Source organism: Sesamum indicum, linkage group LG2 (genome assembly GCF_000512975.1).
Source record: "Sesamum indicum cultivar Zhongzhi No. 13 linkage group LG2, S_indicum_v1.0, whole genome shotgun sequence".
Taxonomy (NCBI): Eukaryota; Viridiplantae; Streptophyta; class Magnoliopsida; order Lamiales; family Pedaliaceae; genus Sesamum; species Sesamum indicum.
In genome coordinates this window covers 8,270,483-8,290,502 of record NC_026146.1, presented here as the reverse complement: position 1 = coordinate 8,290,502, position 20,020 = coordinate 8,270,483, and the positions used below count along the sequence as shown (strand labels likewise).

The 20,020-nt window shown below is 36.0% G+C and overlaps 2 protein-coding genes across 5 annotated transcripts; one reads left to right on the top strand and one right to left on the bottom strand.

Moving 5' to 3' along the window:
* Window positions 1-3,873, top strand: LOC105155603 (protein NPGR1). Its single transcript, XM_011071498.2, has 5 exons — window positions 1-937; window positions 1,044-1,302; window positions 1,670-2,880; window positions 3,036-3,183; window positions 3,280-3,873. The coding sequence occupies exons 1-5, from the start codon at window positions 737-739 to the stop codon at window positions 3,588-3,590; spliced, it is 2,130 nt and encodes a 709-aa protein (XP_011069800.1). The 5' UTR covers window positions 1-736; the 3' UTR covers window positions 3,591-3,873.
* Window positions 9,435-14,613, bottom strand: LOC105155602. 4 transcript variants are annotated; one of them, XR_002286668.1, is made up of 5 exons: window positions 14,324-14,613; window positions 11,147-11,252; window positions 10,754-10,807; window positions 9,712-9,753; window positions 9,454-9,588 (listed from the first exon to the last, which is right to left on the bottom strand). XR_002286668.1 is itself a non-coding variant. In XM_011071497.2 (4 exons), the coding sequence occupies exons 1-3, from the start codon at window positions 14,431-14,433 to the stop codon at window positions 10,793-10,795; spliced, it is 231 nt and encodes a 76-aa protein (XP_011069799.1). In that variant the 5' UTR covers window positions 14,434-14,613; the 3' UTR covers window positions 9,435-9,753; window positions 10,754-10,792. The 4 variants fall into 4 exon arrangements, 2 of the variants coding, with proteins under 2 accessions (XP_011069799.1, XP_011069798.1); XR_002286667.1 differs by having other exon boundaries at window positions 9,456-9,588; window positions 10,758-10,807; window positions 14,324-14,612; XM_011071497.2 differs by having other exon boundaries at window positions 9,435-9,753.

Below are 20,020 nucleotides of genomic sequence, written 5' to 3'. Positions count from 1 at the left end.
CTGAGAACAAACAACTGACATCAAACCCCAAAAAAACATTGCAGGAAAACAGAGAGAATCTTAATACAGCTGCAGCTGCTCTGCGTTCTCTGCAACACCAACACCCCCTCCTCCCCCCACCAATGCAGACCGCTCTGTATGGTCAAAACACCAATTACCCCCAAGCAAACATTTTTCCTCGCGATAATGAAAAAGTTCAAAATGACCCATCAAATTCAAACTCAGATCTCCAAAAAGCAAAGCAAAATCCCATTTTTTTGAAAATCCCTTTTCTGCTTTCACATCCGTGATTATAACCCACGTCGTGTTATTAATGAGAGACGCCAAATGTAGCGAAGCTTTTTCAGGTTTTGTGAGCTGAAGCTTGCCTCTTTCTTGTAAAGCCATACCCTTTCTTCCATTGCCTCTGTCTGTTCTTATTCTTCCTAGACTTCGTCATCACTTCTTTTTCTTCTTGTTTCAATGTTTTAACTAGTTTTGGATTTTTCTGTATGGGTTCTTTAATCTCGGTTTTTATCTCAAGTGTTGCTGTGGTAATGCTTTGGAACTTGAATGCTAGTCATAAACGCAATTCTTGAAATGTATTGTGTTCTTTGACAATGGTCAAGTTAAAGGTAGAAAGAGTGCTGGTAAAGAGTCAATTACTTGCCTTTGAGGGATAATTTGATTGCAAGAAGCGTGAGTTTCTTCGTGTTTTCTGGGGGTCCCAAGAGGAAAGAAAGAAAAAGAAGAAAAGATGCTGTGTGCTTGTTCTGGAGAGCAATTCAAACTTGAAGAGGCAGTGCCACAGTCTCCAGAGTCACTGGCCACAAGGGATTTCTCTGCCAGTGGCCTTTCATCAAGAACTGGAACTGTTGATTGGGAATCAAAACTTGAAGATGCTCAAGTAGATGAAGCTGAGTCTACATTGAAGGAGGCTCTTTCTCTAAATTATGAGGTAACTTTACAAGCCATTTCCCTTCTCAGCACCTCATTTTCCTTCTCATTTTCTCAGTACGTTTACTCAGAGCTTAAATTTCATTGAGTTGGTTCTGAATTTTTAGGAAGCTAGAGCATTGTTAGGGAGGCTCGAATACCAAAGAGGTAATTTTGATGCTGCCCTTCAAGTGTTTCAAGGAATTGACATTAGACTCTTGTCACCAAGAATGTCTAAGGCCATTGCTGAGAGAACTCGGCCCCGAAAATTGCGTTCCAAAGACAGAAATGTGCTGGCTGGCGTAATGTCACTACATTCAGTGAGCCTACTTCTTGAAGCAATTTTACTTAAGGCAAAATCTTTAGCTGAGCTGGGACGTGTTAAAGGTAATCAGAGTTTTCATTTATGCCTGAGATATCAAATATGATACCGTAATGATTAGCTCTCGGTCCTGAGTTCTATTCAAGATTAGTTGATTAATTCCCATCTCATGTGATGTGGTTAAGATATGAGAATGTAACAGAGGAGAAACTCTGGTAGAGTTGAACTTGAAGACCTAATAAGCATAGAGTCATAATTTTGTATTAATTTGCAAAATGACCGTTTGAGCTTAGCACATCACTTTTGATGCAATGTCGAGTCCATGTAAGATAGAAAGTCGATAGCCTTGAGGTGGTTCTTGAATTTGAAGTTTAAATTACTGGTCTTGAGATGTTTGGCTTCTCATTTATCCATTGTCTTTCTGAATGCCAGAAGCTGCGAGAGAGTGCAAGATTATCTTAGACACAGTCGAATTAGCTCTGCCTAATGGTATATATCGGGAAATCAATGAAGATAGCAAGTTGCTGGAGATGTTTCACAGGGCAATGGAGTTGCTTCCTAAGCTATGGCTGCAGGCGGGATCTCTAGACGAAGCTATTGCTGCATATCGAAGGGCTCTTTTAAAGCCTTGGAACTTAGATCCCCAAAGACTCGCAAAAGTGCAGAAGGACTTAGCTGCCACATTGCTCTATGGAGGTGTCGAAGCTGGCATTCCTTCTGAGTATAAACCATGGGGATCAACGTTCCCAAAAAGTAGTATAGAGGAATCAATTCTTCTGTTGTTTATACTTATGCGGAAGGTTCTGCATGGTGAAATAGAGTGGGATCAAGAAGTTATGAATCATTTAACTTTCGCACTCACAATCTCTGGTGAATTCGTGTCTTTGGCGGATCACGTGGAGCAGGTTCTTCCAGGTAGATACAATCGAGTGGACAGATGGTACTTTCTTGCTCTTTGCTACAGTGCTGCAGGTCAGAATCAAACGGCAGTTAACCTTCTAAAGAAAGCATCAGGGTTTTCGGAAGATAACAGCAAACCCCATTTAGCATCATTCTTGCTAGGAGCAAAATTATGTGCTCAAGATCCAAACGAATCTTCTGAAGGGATAAATTTTGCACGAAGAGTTATTGATGTTTCGATGGACCAAAATGAGCATATACTAAGCCAAGGCCATAAGTTTCTCGGGATCTGCTATGGAAATGTAGCACGGACCTCTGTTTCTGATATTGAGAGAGTCACTTTACATAGAGACTCACTTAACTCCTTAAACCATATTTCTCTGGCTGGGGCTAAGGATCCAGAAATTAGCCTTAGCCTCGGGCTAGAAAATGCCATCCAAAGGAACTTGACTCCGGCCTTTGAGCGAGCAATGCTATACTCAAAGATGACTGCTGGAAGTTCGGCAAGAGGTTGGAAACTGTTGGCTCTTATTGCATCTGCCGAGCAGAGACTAAAAGATGCAGAAGCCATCATTGATCTTGCCTTGGATGAAACTGGGAATATTGACCAGCTTGAACTTCTGAGGCTGAAAGCTGTCATTCAGATTGCTCAAGAACAACCGAAGCAAGCCATTGAAACCTACAGGATTTTGCTAGCATTAATTCAGGGACTCAGTGAACATCATGACGAAAACACCAGTAAGGTGTGTATACTTCTTAAATTCTTGAAATTTCAGTTTTACGCCAGCTCTGGAAATACGAAAGAAAATTTTCTGCAGATTACAGATTTTACAAGGTATTTTCACAATATTTGTAAGAGGATAATGTACAGAGTTTTCTCTTTTTCTCCAATTGGCAGTTACAAGCCGAGAGGACATTAGAATTAGAAGCATGGTTGGATTTGGCTGGACTCTATTCAGACCACGAGCTATGGCTTGATTCGGATATTTGCATCAAAAAAGCCAAGGCAACTAAGTTCTACTCCCCTCGTTGTTGGCATGCAACAGGTTGAATAATAAGCGTTCCCTATTCTCTCATATGCTTCTGAGTATTGAATCTTACCGTCCCTCATTTACTTAACCGACGTTCTTTAATGTTTGCAGGAAGACTCTTTGAAGCCCAAGAACAACATAAAGAAGCAGTAATCGCATTCTCAGTTTCTTTATCAATAGAACCGGACTACGTCCCCAGCATCATCTCAACTGCTGACGTACTAATAAAGATGGGCAATAAATCACTCCCTATTGCAAAAAGCTTCATAATGAACGCACTTCGTTTGGAACCCACGAACCATGAGGCATGGTTTAATCTTGGGTTGATCTATAAGATGGAAGGTTTGGTGCAGCAAGCAGCTGACTCGTTTCAGGCTGCACATGAGCTAAAGCTCTCTGCTCCTGTTCAAAGCTTCCACTGACAGTAACAGCCATTTGGTTTCAATCAGACACAGAAATCCTTAGTTTTGATAAAGCTTAAACAATCGCATTGCAGAAGCTGCTTCTTAACTATTGGTCGTACTGGGAAACACGGTCCTGTGATTATTCTTGTTTATCAACTTTGTACAGGTGACTGTTTTTTGAATGGAAAGGCACTCTCTTTCATCTGAATGGACAAGGTGATATGTGCATTATACTTGGATTCAACAGACATAGGGAGTGTTATGCGAAAATTTTTACTTTTAGAAAAGTGATTTTTTGTAGAAAAAATTGAAAGTTGTAATAGAATAAAAAGTAGACAGTATTTGTAAAAAAAATAAAAAGCAAATAAAAGTTAAATTATGTAGTATGCAGACAAGCTTAATTGATTAGAGATTGTTTGTTGTCCATATAATAAAAAGATACTATTCTTGCTTAATATTTGCACTTATCTTTGTTAATGACAATAATAATAATAATAAATTTTTCTAAAAAAATATATTTATTTGAATTAGTATATTTTATATTTATTTTTTTACAAATATTTATCATTTATATTATTAAAATATTGAATACTAATAAAAAACTTGGATTTTTAATTCAATGATGCTCCGACTAAATAATATAACTGGTCATTCATACACCGTAAATAAACATGCATGATTGCTAAAAATTTATTTTTCTATTAATAGATCATAGTAATTTAAGTTATATTTTATGATTTATGAATAATATCAAATAATATAACAAAAAATGTATAAAAAATTCTAAAATATTAAGGGATAATTACACTTCCCTCCCCTAAGATTTGGTGTAATTACATGTAGACCTTCCGTAGTTTTTGAAAATTATATCTAGCACTCCTAAAGTCTGCTTTTGTCTATCAAATAAGTCTATCCATTACTATTAGTTAAAATTCATTGAATTTGCTGATATTAACAAAAAAAATAAAAATCCATTGACTTATTACTAATTTATTATAGGTCAAATAAATATTTTTATGATCAAATTACGATGATACGTCTTCACATGTTAATGAATGTGAGAGGGTATATCTTCACCATTATAAGGGTAGTTTAGTCGAAAAAAGATTATTTGACTTGCAATAAGTCAATAACAAGTCATCGAGGATAAATATTAATTTTTATTTAATTTTTTTTATATCAACAAATTCAGTGTATTTTCAGTAACAAATGGACATATGTGCTAGATGGAAACAAACTTTAAGGGTGCTAGATGCGATTTTCCAAACCACTGGGAATTTTTACATGTAACTATACCAAATTTCAGGAGAAGGGAGTGTAATTATCCCAAAATTAACTATGTGAAAATATAATTTTTATTAGCATTAAATTATTCAAATTATTTAAAAACTGAAACATCAACTCTAGATGCGCAATTTTGAAAATAAATTAAAAATGATAAATTTCAATTAAAATTATTATAATGTGTGTAAAGTAGTCTAAAAAAAAAGTTGAATTTATTTACAAAAAAATCAAAGCAGCTAGAAGCACCTCCAATGCGCTTCTAACTTTTGGCTTAAAAGTATTTCTTTTAGCAAAACCTCAAAGTAAAAATTGAAATTCCAAATACTTGAAAAAGAATTTTTTTTTAAAACAAGAAGATGAAATATGCTTTTTCAAAACTCTTACAAACACTTACTTTGAGTTCAATAATCTTTTGCATCGGGCGATTCTTTGGTTAGAATTTGTAATATCCATATTAATACATGAGATTGTCCTTGTCCAAATATTTGCTGTAACTAGTAAAATGGACGCATGTTGTGTTTGATCATAAACTATTCTAGAAATATTAAATTTATATAGAATATTAAAAAACAAAAAAAACTACTAAATTAAGAAATATTTTTTATGGTCGATAAATTGCATTTTTTAATTTTTAATTATTTTTGGTAATGCCCTTTAGTTAGATTATTTTAACTAAATTATCAAATCATTTTTAATTAAAGTTTGAAAATTAATTAAAGGACAATTTTGACACTTTAATAAAATTAAACTACAAAGTATTTATGAGGAAAAAAATGCAAGAGAGATAGAGTACTTGTCCTTTCCAAAATTCAATTGCACACTTTTACTCTGTGTTGTCTTGTTCTTTTTCAAATCTTTATTGCGAGTAAAATATATACACTATGTTTGTTTTCATTTTTAAGTTATTTCTGTAATAAGTTAAAATGTACTCAATGTTTGCTATCATATAAAAATACTTTATTTGGGTGTTTTTAACTGTTTTGACATAATACATACACATATATATACACACACATATACATAAATATATATAAAAAAGATATGATTTGACAATGAATGGTAATTTTTGTCTCCCAAAACACAACATTAAACATATAATACTTATTTTAAATTATCTCAAAAAATAAATTCAAACATACATATTATTTCTAACACACTTATTTATCTTTATTTTTGTCTCTCTATCTCCACAAAACACAACAAAACACTCAGAAAACGAATCCAAACATTATGATAGAGTTTTTAAAAAATCGTATATGTAAATATTTTATTCTTTTTCCGGTCCTAAGATCTTGGAAGTCTAAATTGTAGGAAAATTAAATATTTAAGTAACTAAATAATAGTATACCAACCCAAAATATTTGAATAGATTCTTCTTTCTCGCATTGAGGCTTATTTTAGTTGACGAAGTTGAGGCCCCGTAATCTTAGAGATCATGAGTTTGAAATTCACTTTATGTGTGTGATGTTGCGTCTACTGAATAGTAGGTGTTGTTTCTACTGTAATTATAGGTGTCGATTATATTTCATTTATTTGATATTATTGACCAGAGTATGATTATGTAATGATTGATATCCGACATGAATGATTGTAATCAATTTATTTTAAATAATAGTAGTTCATCATTCTTAATTTAAAAAAAAGAATTTTTTTTCTTTTTTTAAAAACTAGCCATTGTGGCACACTGTTTTTCACGTGCATATAATAAATGATTTTTCACGCTTTAAAATATATTATACATAAGAGTAAAATATATAAATCAATACATTACAATTAAAAAAAGAAAACAATTTATAAGTTGATATAAAATTTGAGAAGTTGAATAAGTAGTTACCTTATTAGTTGAAGGGCATTTTTGACTTCACAAAAAATTAGTGCGATAATGTCATTAATCACTGTGTGTGAGCGTGGAGGATTTTTTCTTTTTATAATAGTATAGATAAAAAAACATAAAATACTGATGCTCATACTCTTACAATAGTGTGTTCACACGTTAATGCCTATCCTACAATCTTTCCAAGCCCATCCAACAGGAAGTTCAAGCGTATGGAAAATTATATTCAATTAAATAATCTACCTATTTTCATGGAGATTGAATTAATTGAATTCATTGAGATCAAAGATAAGTTATGCAATCCTCATAGAAATTAAGCCTGCTTCATGGTTAATCTCTATGTTTAATTCCTAACTTTCTAACATGGGATTTCACAACATGATTCTAGGACAAAAGGCTCTACCCGCCAAGAGATTGGTGAACAAGAGAAGTAAATATTCTAGGAAATCATCAAGAAAATTTGCTGAAAAGAGGAAAGGAGTAGAAAGAACTGTAATCCAATCTTCCTAGCCGACTTGATGCTCCGTATTGCTCCACGAATCTCTTTGATCTGATGAAAGCTTGTACTAAGTGAAATATCATAGTTCTCACCCAATTTTCGTTTATGAACACGACGTGGCCGTGTTCTTTCTATTCTGGTTGAGATTTTGTATTTTCGAGATATTCGATCCATTTTATCCCTAAATCAAGCTTGCAAAAGGAGAAATACCCAAAAGTAGTATCCTGGGCCAAGTGCCTATAAATACACTACGTGTATTTCATTTTGGGGTGATGACTCTTTTGGCCAAGAAAAGAAAAAGAGCGTAGGAAATTCGTGCTCCTCTCCTATCCTCTCCTACACTCTCACCAAACCATCTCTATACACACACAACTTCTCAAGCTTTGAACTAGGTTTCAGGACTTGAGAATTGAGATTGAAAATACTAATCTAATAGTGTCTTCTCAATCCTCTTCGAGTTAGAATAGTTCTAACCCCTTGGTGATCTCGATCCTCTAGTAAAGAGATGAGATATCCCCTCGCTTGTGGTGGTGTGGATACCATTAGAGGAAGCATTTGTCCATCTCTGGGTGAATGGGTCGGAGGACAACTCAAATGCCGGAAACTCCACACACTTCAAAGTTATGACTCGTGGTTAGTTTTCAACGTTTACTCAAATTAGCCACATATTTATTTGAGTACTTGAAAGCCCAAGAAAACGGGATCCTATCCCGTTGGTTTTAGATTTAAATTCATTCTTATTTTCGTTTCTGTTGCATATACTTGGATTCCTGAGCCAACACTAGTTCATTTTGTGGTACCAGAGCTCGATTCAGCACTCGTGGCTAATTTATTATGTAATTTACGTGTTTGAATTCAATTTAAAGCATGATTATATGATTTTATATTTATTTTATGTTATTTAATTCGTGTTCTGTTGATTTTAAATTTATGAGCATGGTTTAAGTACAACAGAAGTTGCTAGAAATATTTTGAAATTGTTTCTGAAAATGAAAAACAAAAGAATAATTGAATAATGGCAGAAAAGGCACAATCGTACAACAACATCAACCGAACGCTGGCAGCGCCTGTAGGCTTGGACGCACGCACAGAGCATGTGAGCTTTATCACACGCTTCAAAGGAGTAATAACTTAGCACTAGAAGAAGTAAGGGAATAATGATAGGGGTGTATCACACCTATTGAAGAAAAAGATAATAACCCTCTTACTAAGCTAGAATTACACCAATGTGCCAGGATCTACGTCCTCTGTTTAGCGACCCCACCCGCTATAGCGACCCATAGGCAACCCGCTCCAAGGATCCGAGATCCTGATCACACAATGTCTGACAGCTCAAGGTTAAAATGACGCCATGTGGACCAAGTATGTACAGACATATGATCCTATAAATACCCATATACTACTGTATTATAATAAGAGACATTTATTATTTCCTACGTCATTTACTCATTATTTACCACCTCGAACTTGCTGACTTAAGCAGCAGCTAGTCTTCAAATGCTATTATATTTATTCACCAGAGCTATAGTTGTTTGAAGAAATACCTGCGATTTTAGGAATTGGTCTGGATTTCAAGGAGTCAATTTTTATGCTTAGCCATGTGGGAAACTTCTTATCGTCGGAGACAGCATGCATTCACCTTTTAACAGTAATTACATATAAAGAATGGCGACATGTCCTCAAATATCTACTATATACTAAATAACACTCTATGCCTAAATTGTTAGATCGCTATAAGGTTGCACCTACGCCTCAAGCCTCATCAACTCTAGCAAAATCCTATTTCACAAGCAAACAATTTACAAAATCTTTGGCTAAACTAATTTAAAAGATTTTATAAGTCCATCTTATAAGATGTTAAATAATATTGGAATAAATTAATAAAATATTTGAATAAAATAAAATTATAAAATCTACAACATACTATTAAGGACAAACTCGTACTAATCTGAAGAAAATTGAACTAAGATTTTCAAAATAAATTGAAAAGTACTTATTTTTCTTAAAACAACTTATAAGATCCTAACTTTTTATTTTAAGAATCTGATAAGCACATTTTGTAAAAATATTGTTGTACTTACAACATTTTATAAGATGTTTTAAAGAGCTGATAAGATCATTGAAACACCCTATTAATAAACCCAGAGTCCAACACCCTTGATCGAAATTAAATACGTTTAGTATATCATATCTGATAGCACACATTTCACCTGATGGATGCATTTTTCATCAGCATAAAGACAAATATAAATTGAGAGAGATTATATTAGGAGCGAATTGAATATTCCACAATATCACGTCTTTCTTTAAACAAAGTGAGAGTCATCTCTTTATTCAAGCTTGTTATGGGACAAGTGAGCACAGATCACAACAACGGAGTTGAACCTTCCACAATTTAGCTATATACAAAGATGACACTGTTAGTCGTCCGACAGACAACGTAAAACAAAGAGAAATGATTCAGCTTTATGCAGTTCTTTACAGACACTTTATCCTGAGGATCATCAGTTAAAGATGCTTACTCCAGATAGATGGCCGGACAGAACAGGAGTTTTTCTATAGATCTGCAGGAAGAGGAATTCAGTGTCATAGCCGACACACTATGCAACAGTTTCATCATATCACAAACTCCACAAAATTCTACAAAGACCCTCTTTCATTTAATTGGAACTTCAACACCAGCATATATACTGTACATCAGGACATTAGTTACGCGCCTTAACAAAGAGTGAATTGTCTAACCAACCAAAGCGAAGAAAGTTTTTGACAATGGCACACTTATGGAGAATTTATTATACGACTACGTCATGAATATGAAGTGCATTCTCTAGAAGAATTGGCTGTGTTATGTTTTCACTGGTTGTCTGCCCCCTCCCACAAATTAGCGTCACTATCCACTTTTAACTCTACACCGTTTCCTCCAAGAACCAATTTTTACAGGGGTAAGGTACAGCTTAAGCTACAGTTTCGACGTCAAGCAATCTGTCTGTTCTCTGGCATCAGCTTTAGAAAATCATTTGTTTGCATTAGACCGCCTGACAAGAGAACAAAAATAAGGGTGTTTTTTCTATTTAGTTTAGTTGTTTCTGACTATAATTATTTCAAGTATTATGAGTTAAAGAATAGAAAATGATTAAGCGATTCTTTCGGAAGCATTGTCTGGTTCTTGCAAATTTCTGCAACTAAATAAGAAAACTCACTGGATTAAGGGGCGAATAAATCAAGTTCACAGATTAGTCCAGAAACATAAAATAAGATGAAAGGGCCTTAATGCAATGACTTAGCTCTATTGAAATCGTCAGCCATGGTTCAGGTCCTATTAGAAGATGTTCCTCAAAAATGAATCTCTCACTTTCAATTCCTCAAAGAAGGACCTTGACTTGTTAAAATGACAGAAGGGATATAAAGACTTCATGCTCAACTTTCCATTATGACACCACAAAAAGGAGGAGCAATTCAACGATCTTCATTAATCATTAGCGATATTGTCAAAACAATGATCAAAGAGCACATAAACAAGAAGATTGTTTTAAACATTAAACATGTAAAGAAAAAGGTGCATACTTACAGTGTGAGACCAAAGTTTAGCAATCAAGAGTAACCTCATCCCACCTGCCACTGCATTTACATGACGAACCAAAATGATTAACTTGAAGCATCATCATTATCAGACTATAGTATTGCTTTTGAAGTGTATGCCATGGAAAATTCTAACCCCACATATCAAACTCCAAATGCAAAACTACCTTCAGAAATAATTGCTACGGAGATTAACTGTTCAACAACTTGGATAATTAAATTTACCCCAAAAAACAAAAAATAAAAAAAAAAGGGAAAGAAAGAAAGAAAGAAACAGAAACAAACAGATGAAGAAAATATCATAACAAAAGCTCATAACAAGAGAAAGGCAAATAGCACCACGAAATGAAAAAATTATGAGTATCAAGAGGATAGTACCTTAAGAACTGGTTCGCCTTTGTTGGCGTTAGCATTGTGTTTTGCAGCAGCTGCTAGCTGTGCTTTGGCAGCTCTTCCTGCTGCAGATTGCTCAAATTGCTCCTGCCTGCAATCACGGTCATAAAGAGCATATCATGCAAAACGTTCGACACGATAAGATATGACTTCAAATCAACTGATTGCCAGAATCCTGTATCAGAATCTCAATTAAATGGATAAAAGCTGCCTGGACAGCAGGTTACAGGTGCAATTAGTTTTATAATCAAGAAGCGAGTAGCACAAAATTTGGACATCCCAAAAAGGAACAGGAACTTTCATTTTTTGGCAGATGGAGTGAATAAGACCAGGAGGGTAATACTCAAAGGTCTTCCTTCACTATCAGGATAAACTGACATTGGGCACTGCTCAATCTCCCATAAAAACAAGTCAAGGGGCCACAAACCTCCAGGCAGTATGTAACAAATAATGATATAGGATCTCCAACCCTTAGAAAAGTGGCTGGCATAAGTTATCTTTCTTCTTACACCTGTCAATATACTCTTAAGGACAGCTTCAAGTAAAGGAGGACTCTTTTCAGTTGCATGGGTCTTCCAAAAGACTTCCCAGGATTATTTCTAGCAATAAGTGGAGAGCCCAGCAACAAAATTTCACAAGGAACTCCTATCTTTTCTCATAGTCTCAGATTCCGTCTCCTGTTCCAAAAACCATTTCCCCTCTATAATTAACATCAGTAATTGATATTTGCAGTCTGAAAGAAGTAATGCACCAGAGGCTTCTCTGAACCAAACATCTTTCCAGAATATAATTTTGTTTCTTGCCCAACTGTACTAGATATAGTCAGCAAAGTCATCTTACAGCAAATACTACTAGCTTGGACTCTATATAAGAGTGCAGAATTCCACACCCTGGGACCACGGGGTTGTGCCTCATAAGAGAGACACCCGCACAATAGGCTCTATTAGTAATGAATTCAAATTCATCTCATTTTGTGAAAATGGTTAATCCCAGTTGTTAGATGAGTGTTCATTTATAAACAACTCTAAATTCTATCCATAATCCATGTGGGTTACCGTGATCACTCCGTATTGCACACACCATGGCATTATCATGCTCCACCCACAATCTAGGACGTCAACCAATACACATTTAGTCAGGCTTCCTCACCAATTGTACGCCTAGGTAAGCTCTGTTACAATTTTACACATCCTTGGCCCACGAGGTGGGGTCCACAAGGGAGACTCTAGCATAGTGGCTCTACAAAGAACTGCTTTGTGTGTGTCCGTACTTTGCAAACATGGTACTATCAAGTTACAAGAGGATTCCGTTATATACTTGGAGGATTATAAAAGTTATTTCTCCCTATAACAAGCAAACCCAAAGCAAGGCACTTTTTGAAGAACTCTTCCACATTTGAGAATATGCATATCCAGTAGCCAGGTAGTGCTCAGTCAAAATTCTCCAAACCTTCAGACTAGTTATGTGTTTTGACTCACCAGATAAATTTGAACATTAATGTCTGCACCTGAACCATCTCAGTAATGGTAATGTATATAATATTCCAGCATATAAGCAATTGGCAGGGGAATTATTAACAGTTACCATAATAAATAGCAACACAAGATAGAGTAGATCTGATAAGAGTGAGTGACTCCCCTAGTATGATTATGGACTTCTTCAATTATCCAACTGTTAACACCATTCCACAAGGTCTGGTCATGCTAAAAGTCCCAAACAGAAGGAGCTCGGCTTTATAGCTTATATGTATCCATTTAGTCAAGGATTTTGTTCTTCCTATACTGCAAGTAGCTCGCTTTATTTCAACATATCTGATTGCTTAAGCAAAGTTATCGGAATACCATTCATGGACAATTTTGATGCCAATTTCAAGTGGAGATCCTTCTATAACTGCACAATTTTAGCTTGCTATCCAGTGTTTAAGCTCCTCAATTTCCACACAGGAATCCAGTTCCTAAGAATGAGTAAAGTGGAACAGTATATTCTCCACTTAAGTTACTGAAGTTAGTTTCTTAAACAAGGTTATATCAACTCTTTGATAAATTAATTTCAGGTGTAGAGATTTAAGGTTTTTAAATTAAAGTGATCATGCATGTAATATTACTTTGTGGGCATCTAGTTTATTCTGGTGTGATGTTGGCGTGTACCTGAGTCATGTTATGTGCATTGTGTGAGTTTTTTTAATTCACATGCATTTACCTTACTGAGCTTACTCATACTTATATCTAGAAGAGAACCAAGTCAGGTAAGAATCTAGCACAGAAATTAGTGAGACAAGCAACATAAACTGATAAAGACTTCATAAATGTTGTGCAAGTTGGTTGGTAAGTACAACTACAATGAACACAAGTGAGGAACAACAAGGTGAAGGACTACTCATACTGCGCATAATGTAAATCATGTTTTCTCCAGAAGTATAATGAGAAAGGAAAAGCAAAAGGGAAGACGTTTACTTACTTGAGCTCACAGCTTTCTGCTCTACTCTTATATTAACGAGCTGATTTTCTTTTCCTCACTCATGTCAATATCAAAACTGGTATAGGAGAACCCGGTTTAACAATGTAAAAAGACTTTCAGTTTTCTACCAAAGTAATATGCCCAGTGATACAATATAGAAGTCTGATTAAAAATATGTTAGAAACCAAATAAAATTGTCCTATAACGCGTTTAAATTCATGATCTATCTTATAATTTTCTCCTTTCCTGTCTTAATACCTCAAGAATAGTTCACTCAAATGAAAAAGCATATGAAACTTGTAGCAGCATGGGATGAATGAATTATTATAAGAAAGAAAAGAAATACAATAAAACCAGACAAGTATTCCCAAGAAAATGGGAAAAGATTGCAAAAGAACTAAAACATACATAGACAAAACGAAGGGGAATAAAGAACAAAACAAAACAAAACCTTACTGAAATCTATCTACTAGAATCAAGCTAAAGTTTTATTAGACTAGAAATTAAGATGTTAGGGAACATCAAGAGTGATGCAATATGATCACCTTCTTCATTCCACATGGATTACGATTCGAGACAAATATAGATTACTCTTTACAAGAAAAATCCCAGAAAATCAATACTTGCCCAAACCAAAGAAAGAAAAGCATTACGAGATTCTCCAATAAACAATAACAAAAATAAAATAAAATAAGAAATTGAAACCTTCTCTGGGCAGCTTCCGCTGCTTTTGCACGGGCTTCTTCAGCGGCCAAACGCTCCTCTTCTCGTCTCCGCTGCTTGCTTCCTCCGCCGAAGCAAGCAAAGCAGTCCATTTCACACTTGCTCCTTCAAATTATAAATCTCCGGCTTCTCGTTGTCGCCCCTTTGATGACTTCGTCTATGATTACTTGGAAGATCTTTGGATAGGAAGAATATTTGTTCCAGACTCCGTGCGCGTTATATTCGCAGATTTTCACAAAACCCTCGGTGTTACTTTTATTGTAATCTCAGAAATTATTCATACTTGCCTTTTTCGTTGGTCAACTTTAGCATCATTACATATTTTCCATGAATTGCATATTATAATCTCAGTTAATATGCACATTTCTTTCTTTATTCATCATTAAATCAAAATTGAAAGAATGAAAATAGTAGGATCTAATAAATTACTTAGAATCATTTGATAGAAATAAGTCTAGATTTTTTATGGAATTTTAAATATGTATTATATACTTGAATATAAAATAAATAAAATATGAATATTATATATATAACATATATACATATAAGACAGGATTAAATACAATTTACCCTCGTGATATCGATAATGAGCAGTTGTAAAAAGAACAACAATTTACCCCTCATGTTGACCGTTGAATTATAAAATTATATATTATTATAAAAACAGAATGAGCAAATTATATAGAAAAATGCCCAACCTTGTAATTTTATTCCACAACATAAATTATAAGAAAATTGTACAAGCCTAATTAAAGCATATAAAATACAACACTGCAGTTTGACACTCCCAAATTTTCAGGGAAAACTGCCCATAATTGCCCAAAAACTGCCACACATGTCTTGAACAGTTGCAGCCCACTATCTGCTTTGTAGACACGTGGTTTTCATCCCATAATCGCCTGTCGCATGCTTCCCACATGCAACATGCTTCAGCCCATGCAACTAATTCCTAAAACTTGATAGTTGCTGATAGTCGCCAAGACATATTAATCATGTGCATAGACCGTTAGGCTATCCACACACACTTTCTGTTAACCTGCTGAGAATCCCACACATCGGGTGCCATCCATGCGCATAGTCTGTCAATCTATCGAGAGATGTCGTACAAGGACGTTGCATGTCCACCCTTGCTCACCGATCGCCTCCATACATAGGCTTCTAACTCGCCCATGCGAGAACATACTTTCACATCTGTATGCCGACTCACATAAAGTCCCATACACTATCGAGACTCAACCCCGCAATACCATAAAATGTCGATATTGACTAACGACACCCAAAGCTTGCACGTCCATCCACTGTGTAGCCTACCATGTACAATCACCCAACATTCCTTAATTGACCAACTATGAACTATGTGTTGTTCATCAGCCAACTATCATTCCACCAATACTCTTGCCAATACTTTACCAGAACCTATTGATACTGGCATATGCCTCGTGCTGACCCTTGTACACACTTGTCGTGGATTCTAATACACATGTCTACCACACTAGACGAAAAGATTTTTCAAGGCACACACCTCCCTCACCAACTAATGTCGACGCGCTCGTTAATGCTGGTTTCCCTTTCTTCCCTAGATAAGTACTTCCCATCAAGGCCTGCTTCCAGCCACAAACATCGTCGGACTGTCCAGCCTCACATGCCTTCATTTTAGCAATTCCACACACACTATTTTTTCCAGCCCAACTTCACATATATGTTGTGTCTTAAACCATGTTTGGTCTTTCTCCTCGTGCATCCTCTCAATGCAACAAAATCGACTATACAAGGAGAATGTGCCCCTTCCTTCAATGGACTACATTTCGATGTCCTTGCCTCAAGTATTTTTTTACTTCTTTTTGGTCTTCGTGCCCCCTTCTCTATACTCCCCCTTCACAAATGTGGGATGGTTGCCCCCTGCAATAAAATTTGCTAAAAATTTTATTTTATCCCCTTATGTTTTCCTAAAATAGCTAAAAACCCCTTAGCTATGTTTGGTTTTGTAATTTGCACACCTCCACTAGGTGTGTAAATTTAATTTTAAATATTTTATTATTTTCAATTTTGTTTTTTATTCTTTTCTCTCTCTTCTTTGTTTTCTGTCTCTTCTTTTATCTCTATCGCATTCTTCTCTCTGTCAGCTTCTTCTCTTTCTTTCTTTTCTTCTTTCTTCTTCTCTTTTTCTTCTCTTTCTTCTTCTTTCATTTTTGTTTTTCTTGGTAGAGGGTCGATTTCCTTTTCTTCTTCTCTTTCTTCTTCTTTCATTTTTGTTCTTCTTGGAAAATGGTTGCCCGATCTTGTTTTCCTTCTCTTTTCTTGTTTTTCCTCGCATTTTTTCTTTCTCTTTGCTGTTTGGTCTAATTTTTTTTGTGTGAAATTTGCAGGAATTGAAACACCCGAAGATCTGCCATTTGCGTCGCAGCCGCCACCAAGTCAATGCCTCTGCAGCGCGAGTTTACGGATCTGAAAATTGATCTCTTACCTAACTTTGTCTTTGCTTCTGTTGAAGAGTTTGATCCAAGTAGCTGAGTTTTGGAGGTGGGTTTTTTATTTGAAGTGAGGAAATGGCGATGAGGGTCGAAGATGAGACTGTTGAAACGGAGTTGGAGACTGAGACCCAACATCCATACCTCGTTCATATTTTTCTCCAGTCAGCCGCACTGTTATTCTTTCTTTTAAATTTAGGATGTTCTTTTTTATTATGAACTACTTCTATCAATTTTGACATGTTGCTCAACAATATGTTAGTTATTGAGAAAAATTAGCACTGATTTGTATATTGTAATTTTTTTTACATATTTTACGAAATTGATTTGGTTGTGTTGTAGTATATAGTGTCGGTGCACTATACAGACCTGTTTTGCTGCACTGTAACTGAGTATTTATTGCATGGAGTGTTGAAATGTATATCAATTGTGACTATACACTGCAATTTCGTGCTGCTACTATGTTTGATTTAACATTTCACTGACAGGTTTTGCATTATATTTACTGAAATATTGACTTGTGTGGCAGTGCATTATTTTACTTATAAGCTTTAGTGTGCAGTGCATGACTGATATGCACTGTACTGGTAGTTCGTTTTATTTATTGATAATTTTCAGTGTGATAGTGTTGCTTTTTGCTACATTGACTGGCTCCAGTCGTATTATTTGCCAGTTGTCTGTGGAGATTCACATGGCCACAGTGACACTTTTGGCATATTTGACACTATAAAATATATGTTACTTATTTTGCCTATATATAGCATTCATATCGTTCGCTAAAAAAACTACTCCATCTAAACTTCAAAGTTCAAACGCTTGTATTGGTTATTGAGTCTGTATCCGAATATAGTGTTGCACTCGGGGAGCGGTAGCTTGCATTCCACTTTTTGTCGGTGTTCTAGTTTTGAACCATCATATTCCTATGTTGATTGAAAGAGGTACTTGTTAATCCCTTTAATAATTCTGATTTTATATTGTTTGCTATGTCTCACTAGAGCTAATAACTCGTCCGGATTTTACAAACACACATCCGAGAGTGGAAAGTAACCGCGATTTCTACCCATACTCCAAGGTACATATCAACATTTTCCACATCATTGTTCATAGCGTAATTAATGGAAGCTAGTCTTTCACATATATGTAACTAAAGTATGCACATTACGTGTTCGATGTAGGATTATGTCGGGACGATGGATGGGACGTTGGTACCTGCTTGGGTCCCTTGAGTTGACCAAAATCGATATCGATCGCGTAAAGGCCACTTTGTACAGAATGTACTAGCAATATGTGATTTCAATATGAATTTCACCTATGTTTATGCGGGGTGGGAAGGAAGTGCTGTCGATGCCCGGGTCCTCGACCATGCAGTATCACAAGCTCAAAATTTTCCATTTTCGCCGATCGGTGAGACGATGAAATATATTTGTTAAATAGCATCGAACATCTTGCTTAAAAAGAAAATACGTGGTAATAGCAATTCTCCTTATGACAATGTCTTCTTACAACGTAGGTAAGTATTATTTGGTCGATGCGGGTTTCGCAAACTATCAATGTTTCCTGGCTCCTTATCGAGGGACAAGGTATCACCTACCTTAGTGGAGGGGACAAGGTCGTCGCTATCAGACCTCACAGGACATGTTTAACCATGCACATTCAATGTTACGAAATATAATTGAAAGATGTTTTGCTGTACTGAAGAAACGTTTTCCAATATTACAGTGGGGGATACCGAGCTACCTTCAAAAGCACCAGGTCGATATAGTAATTGCATGTTGCACACTTCATAACTTCATCCGAAGATACAGCAACGATGACATCATATTCGATGAACCGAATGAAAACACTCCTCCTGATATGGATTCATTTTACCATAGGGGACATCCAACCACTTCTGAGTTAGACGCTCAACGCGCCCTCCGAGATAACATAACGCTACAAATGTGGGCAGTACACCATCCAAATTAGGAATGAATGATGGAACAAATGTTGATTCATATCTAAACTATTAAAATATTTTGCTGATTTTCACTCTGCCTCAACTTCGAAGCTATAGGATCATTTAGTAGTAATCAAGAGTAGGATGATGCGTGTTTTTTGTTGACATTGAATAAAATTGGTGATGCATTAGTCTAAGCAAAAATGACATTTCATACATTAGCAAGGAATAACACGTGATACGACGTTGCACATTACTATTTTCTGACTATTATTCTGTGCAGACATGGTATATCGTAGATATCTGGAGAGTGCAAGATTTCCACAGGTGCATCACTGGACTTTAAATGTTGAGCAGCGCTTCATGTGGATGACACTGGATGACAACACCAGAACGCCCATGAGAGACGATGCACGTGCAGAGGCACAAATGGGTCATTGGGCGCGTGCATTACGAAGATATTTTCGATATCCCTACACACGAGAGCAAGTACATGATAAGTTCTACGAGTTTAAAAATCAATTTCACCAGTTCTACGGCATCGTTCAGATACCAGGGTTTTTTTTATGATATTGAAATATTTATTATGGTGTTTCCCTCCGAGCTACGACCACACGCGTCACGGGTACGTCATTTTATTTCAAATATGATGACATCCATTTAACAATTGTTATTTCAAATTACATACATTATTGTGCAACGCACTAAAATCTTTCATTTGACCCTTTTGTAGCATTTTCCATTGACTAGACGGTACTATCAGTATCTAGAGCTACATTACCCCAGCATGCTAGAGGTTTGGGGCCCAATCATGTTGCCGGATGTTCCTACTGAGGCCTAGGGTCATGCACCGAATAGCGAGAGCAGTAACACCGTGCTTATTCCGATGAGAGGAGGCGAGCATGCACCAATTGTCATATCGAATTTTACTGCCCCATCGGCGCAGATGCACACATACATTTTCAGTTCGGATGGAGTGGAACATGTAGCTCATGGCGATGTTGCCCCACGGCTGCCACGCAGTACCCCATTAGCCGCACGATGCAGTCTTGACATGGATTGTGGACTGATTACATTCGTCGATTTGGCGTGCAGGCTGATCGGGGTGCCCAATCGTACAGTGAGGGAGACAGCACAACGTGCTCACGCCGACCACAGGGATTCCCACCACGGCGGCGAGATGGTCCTTAGAAATACAATGGCCAAATATGAAAATTCTAAGTCAAATGTTGATTTAATTAGTAAAAATGGAACAACCACTCAAGCATTTTGTCA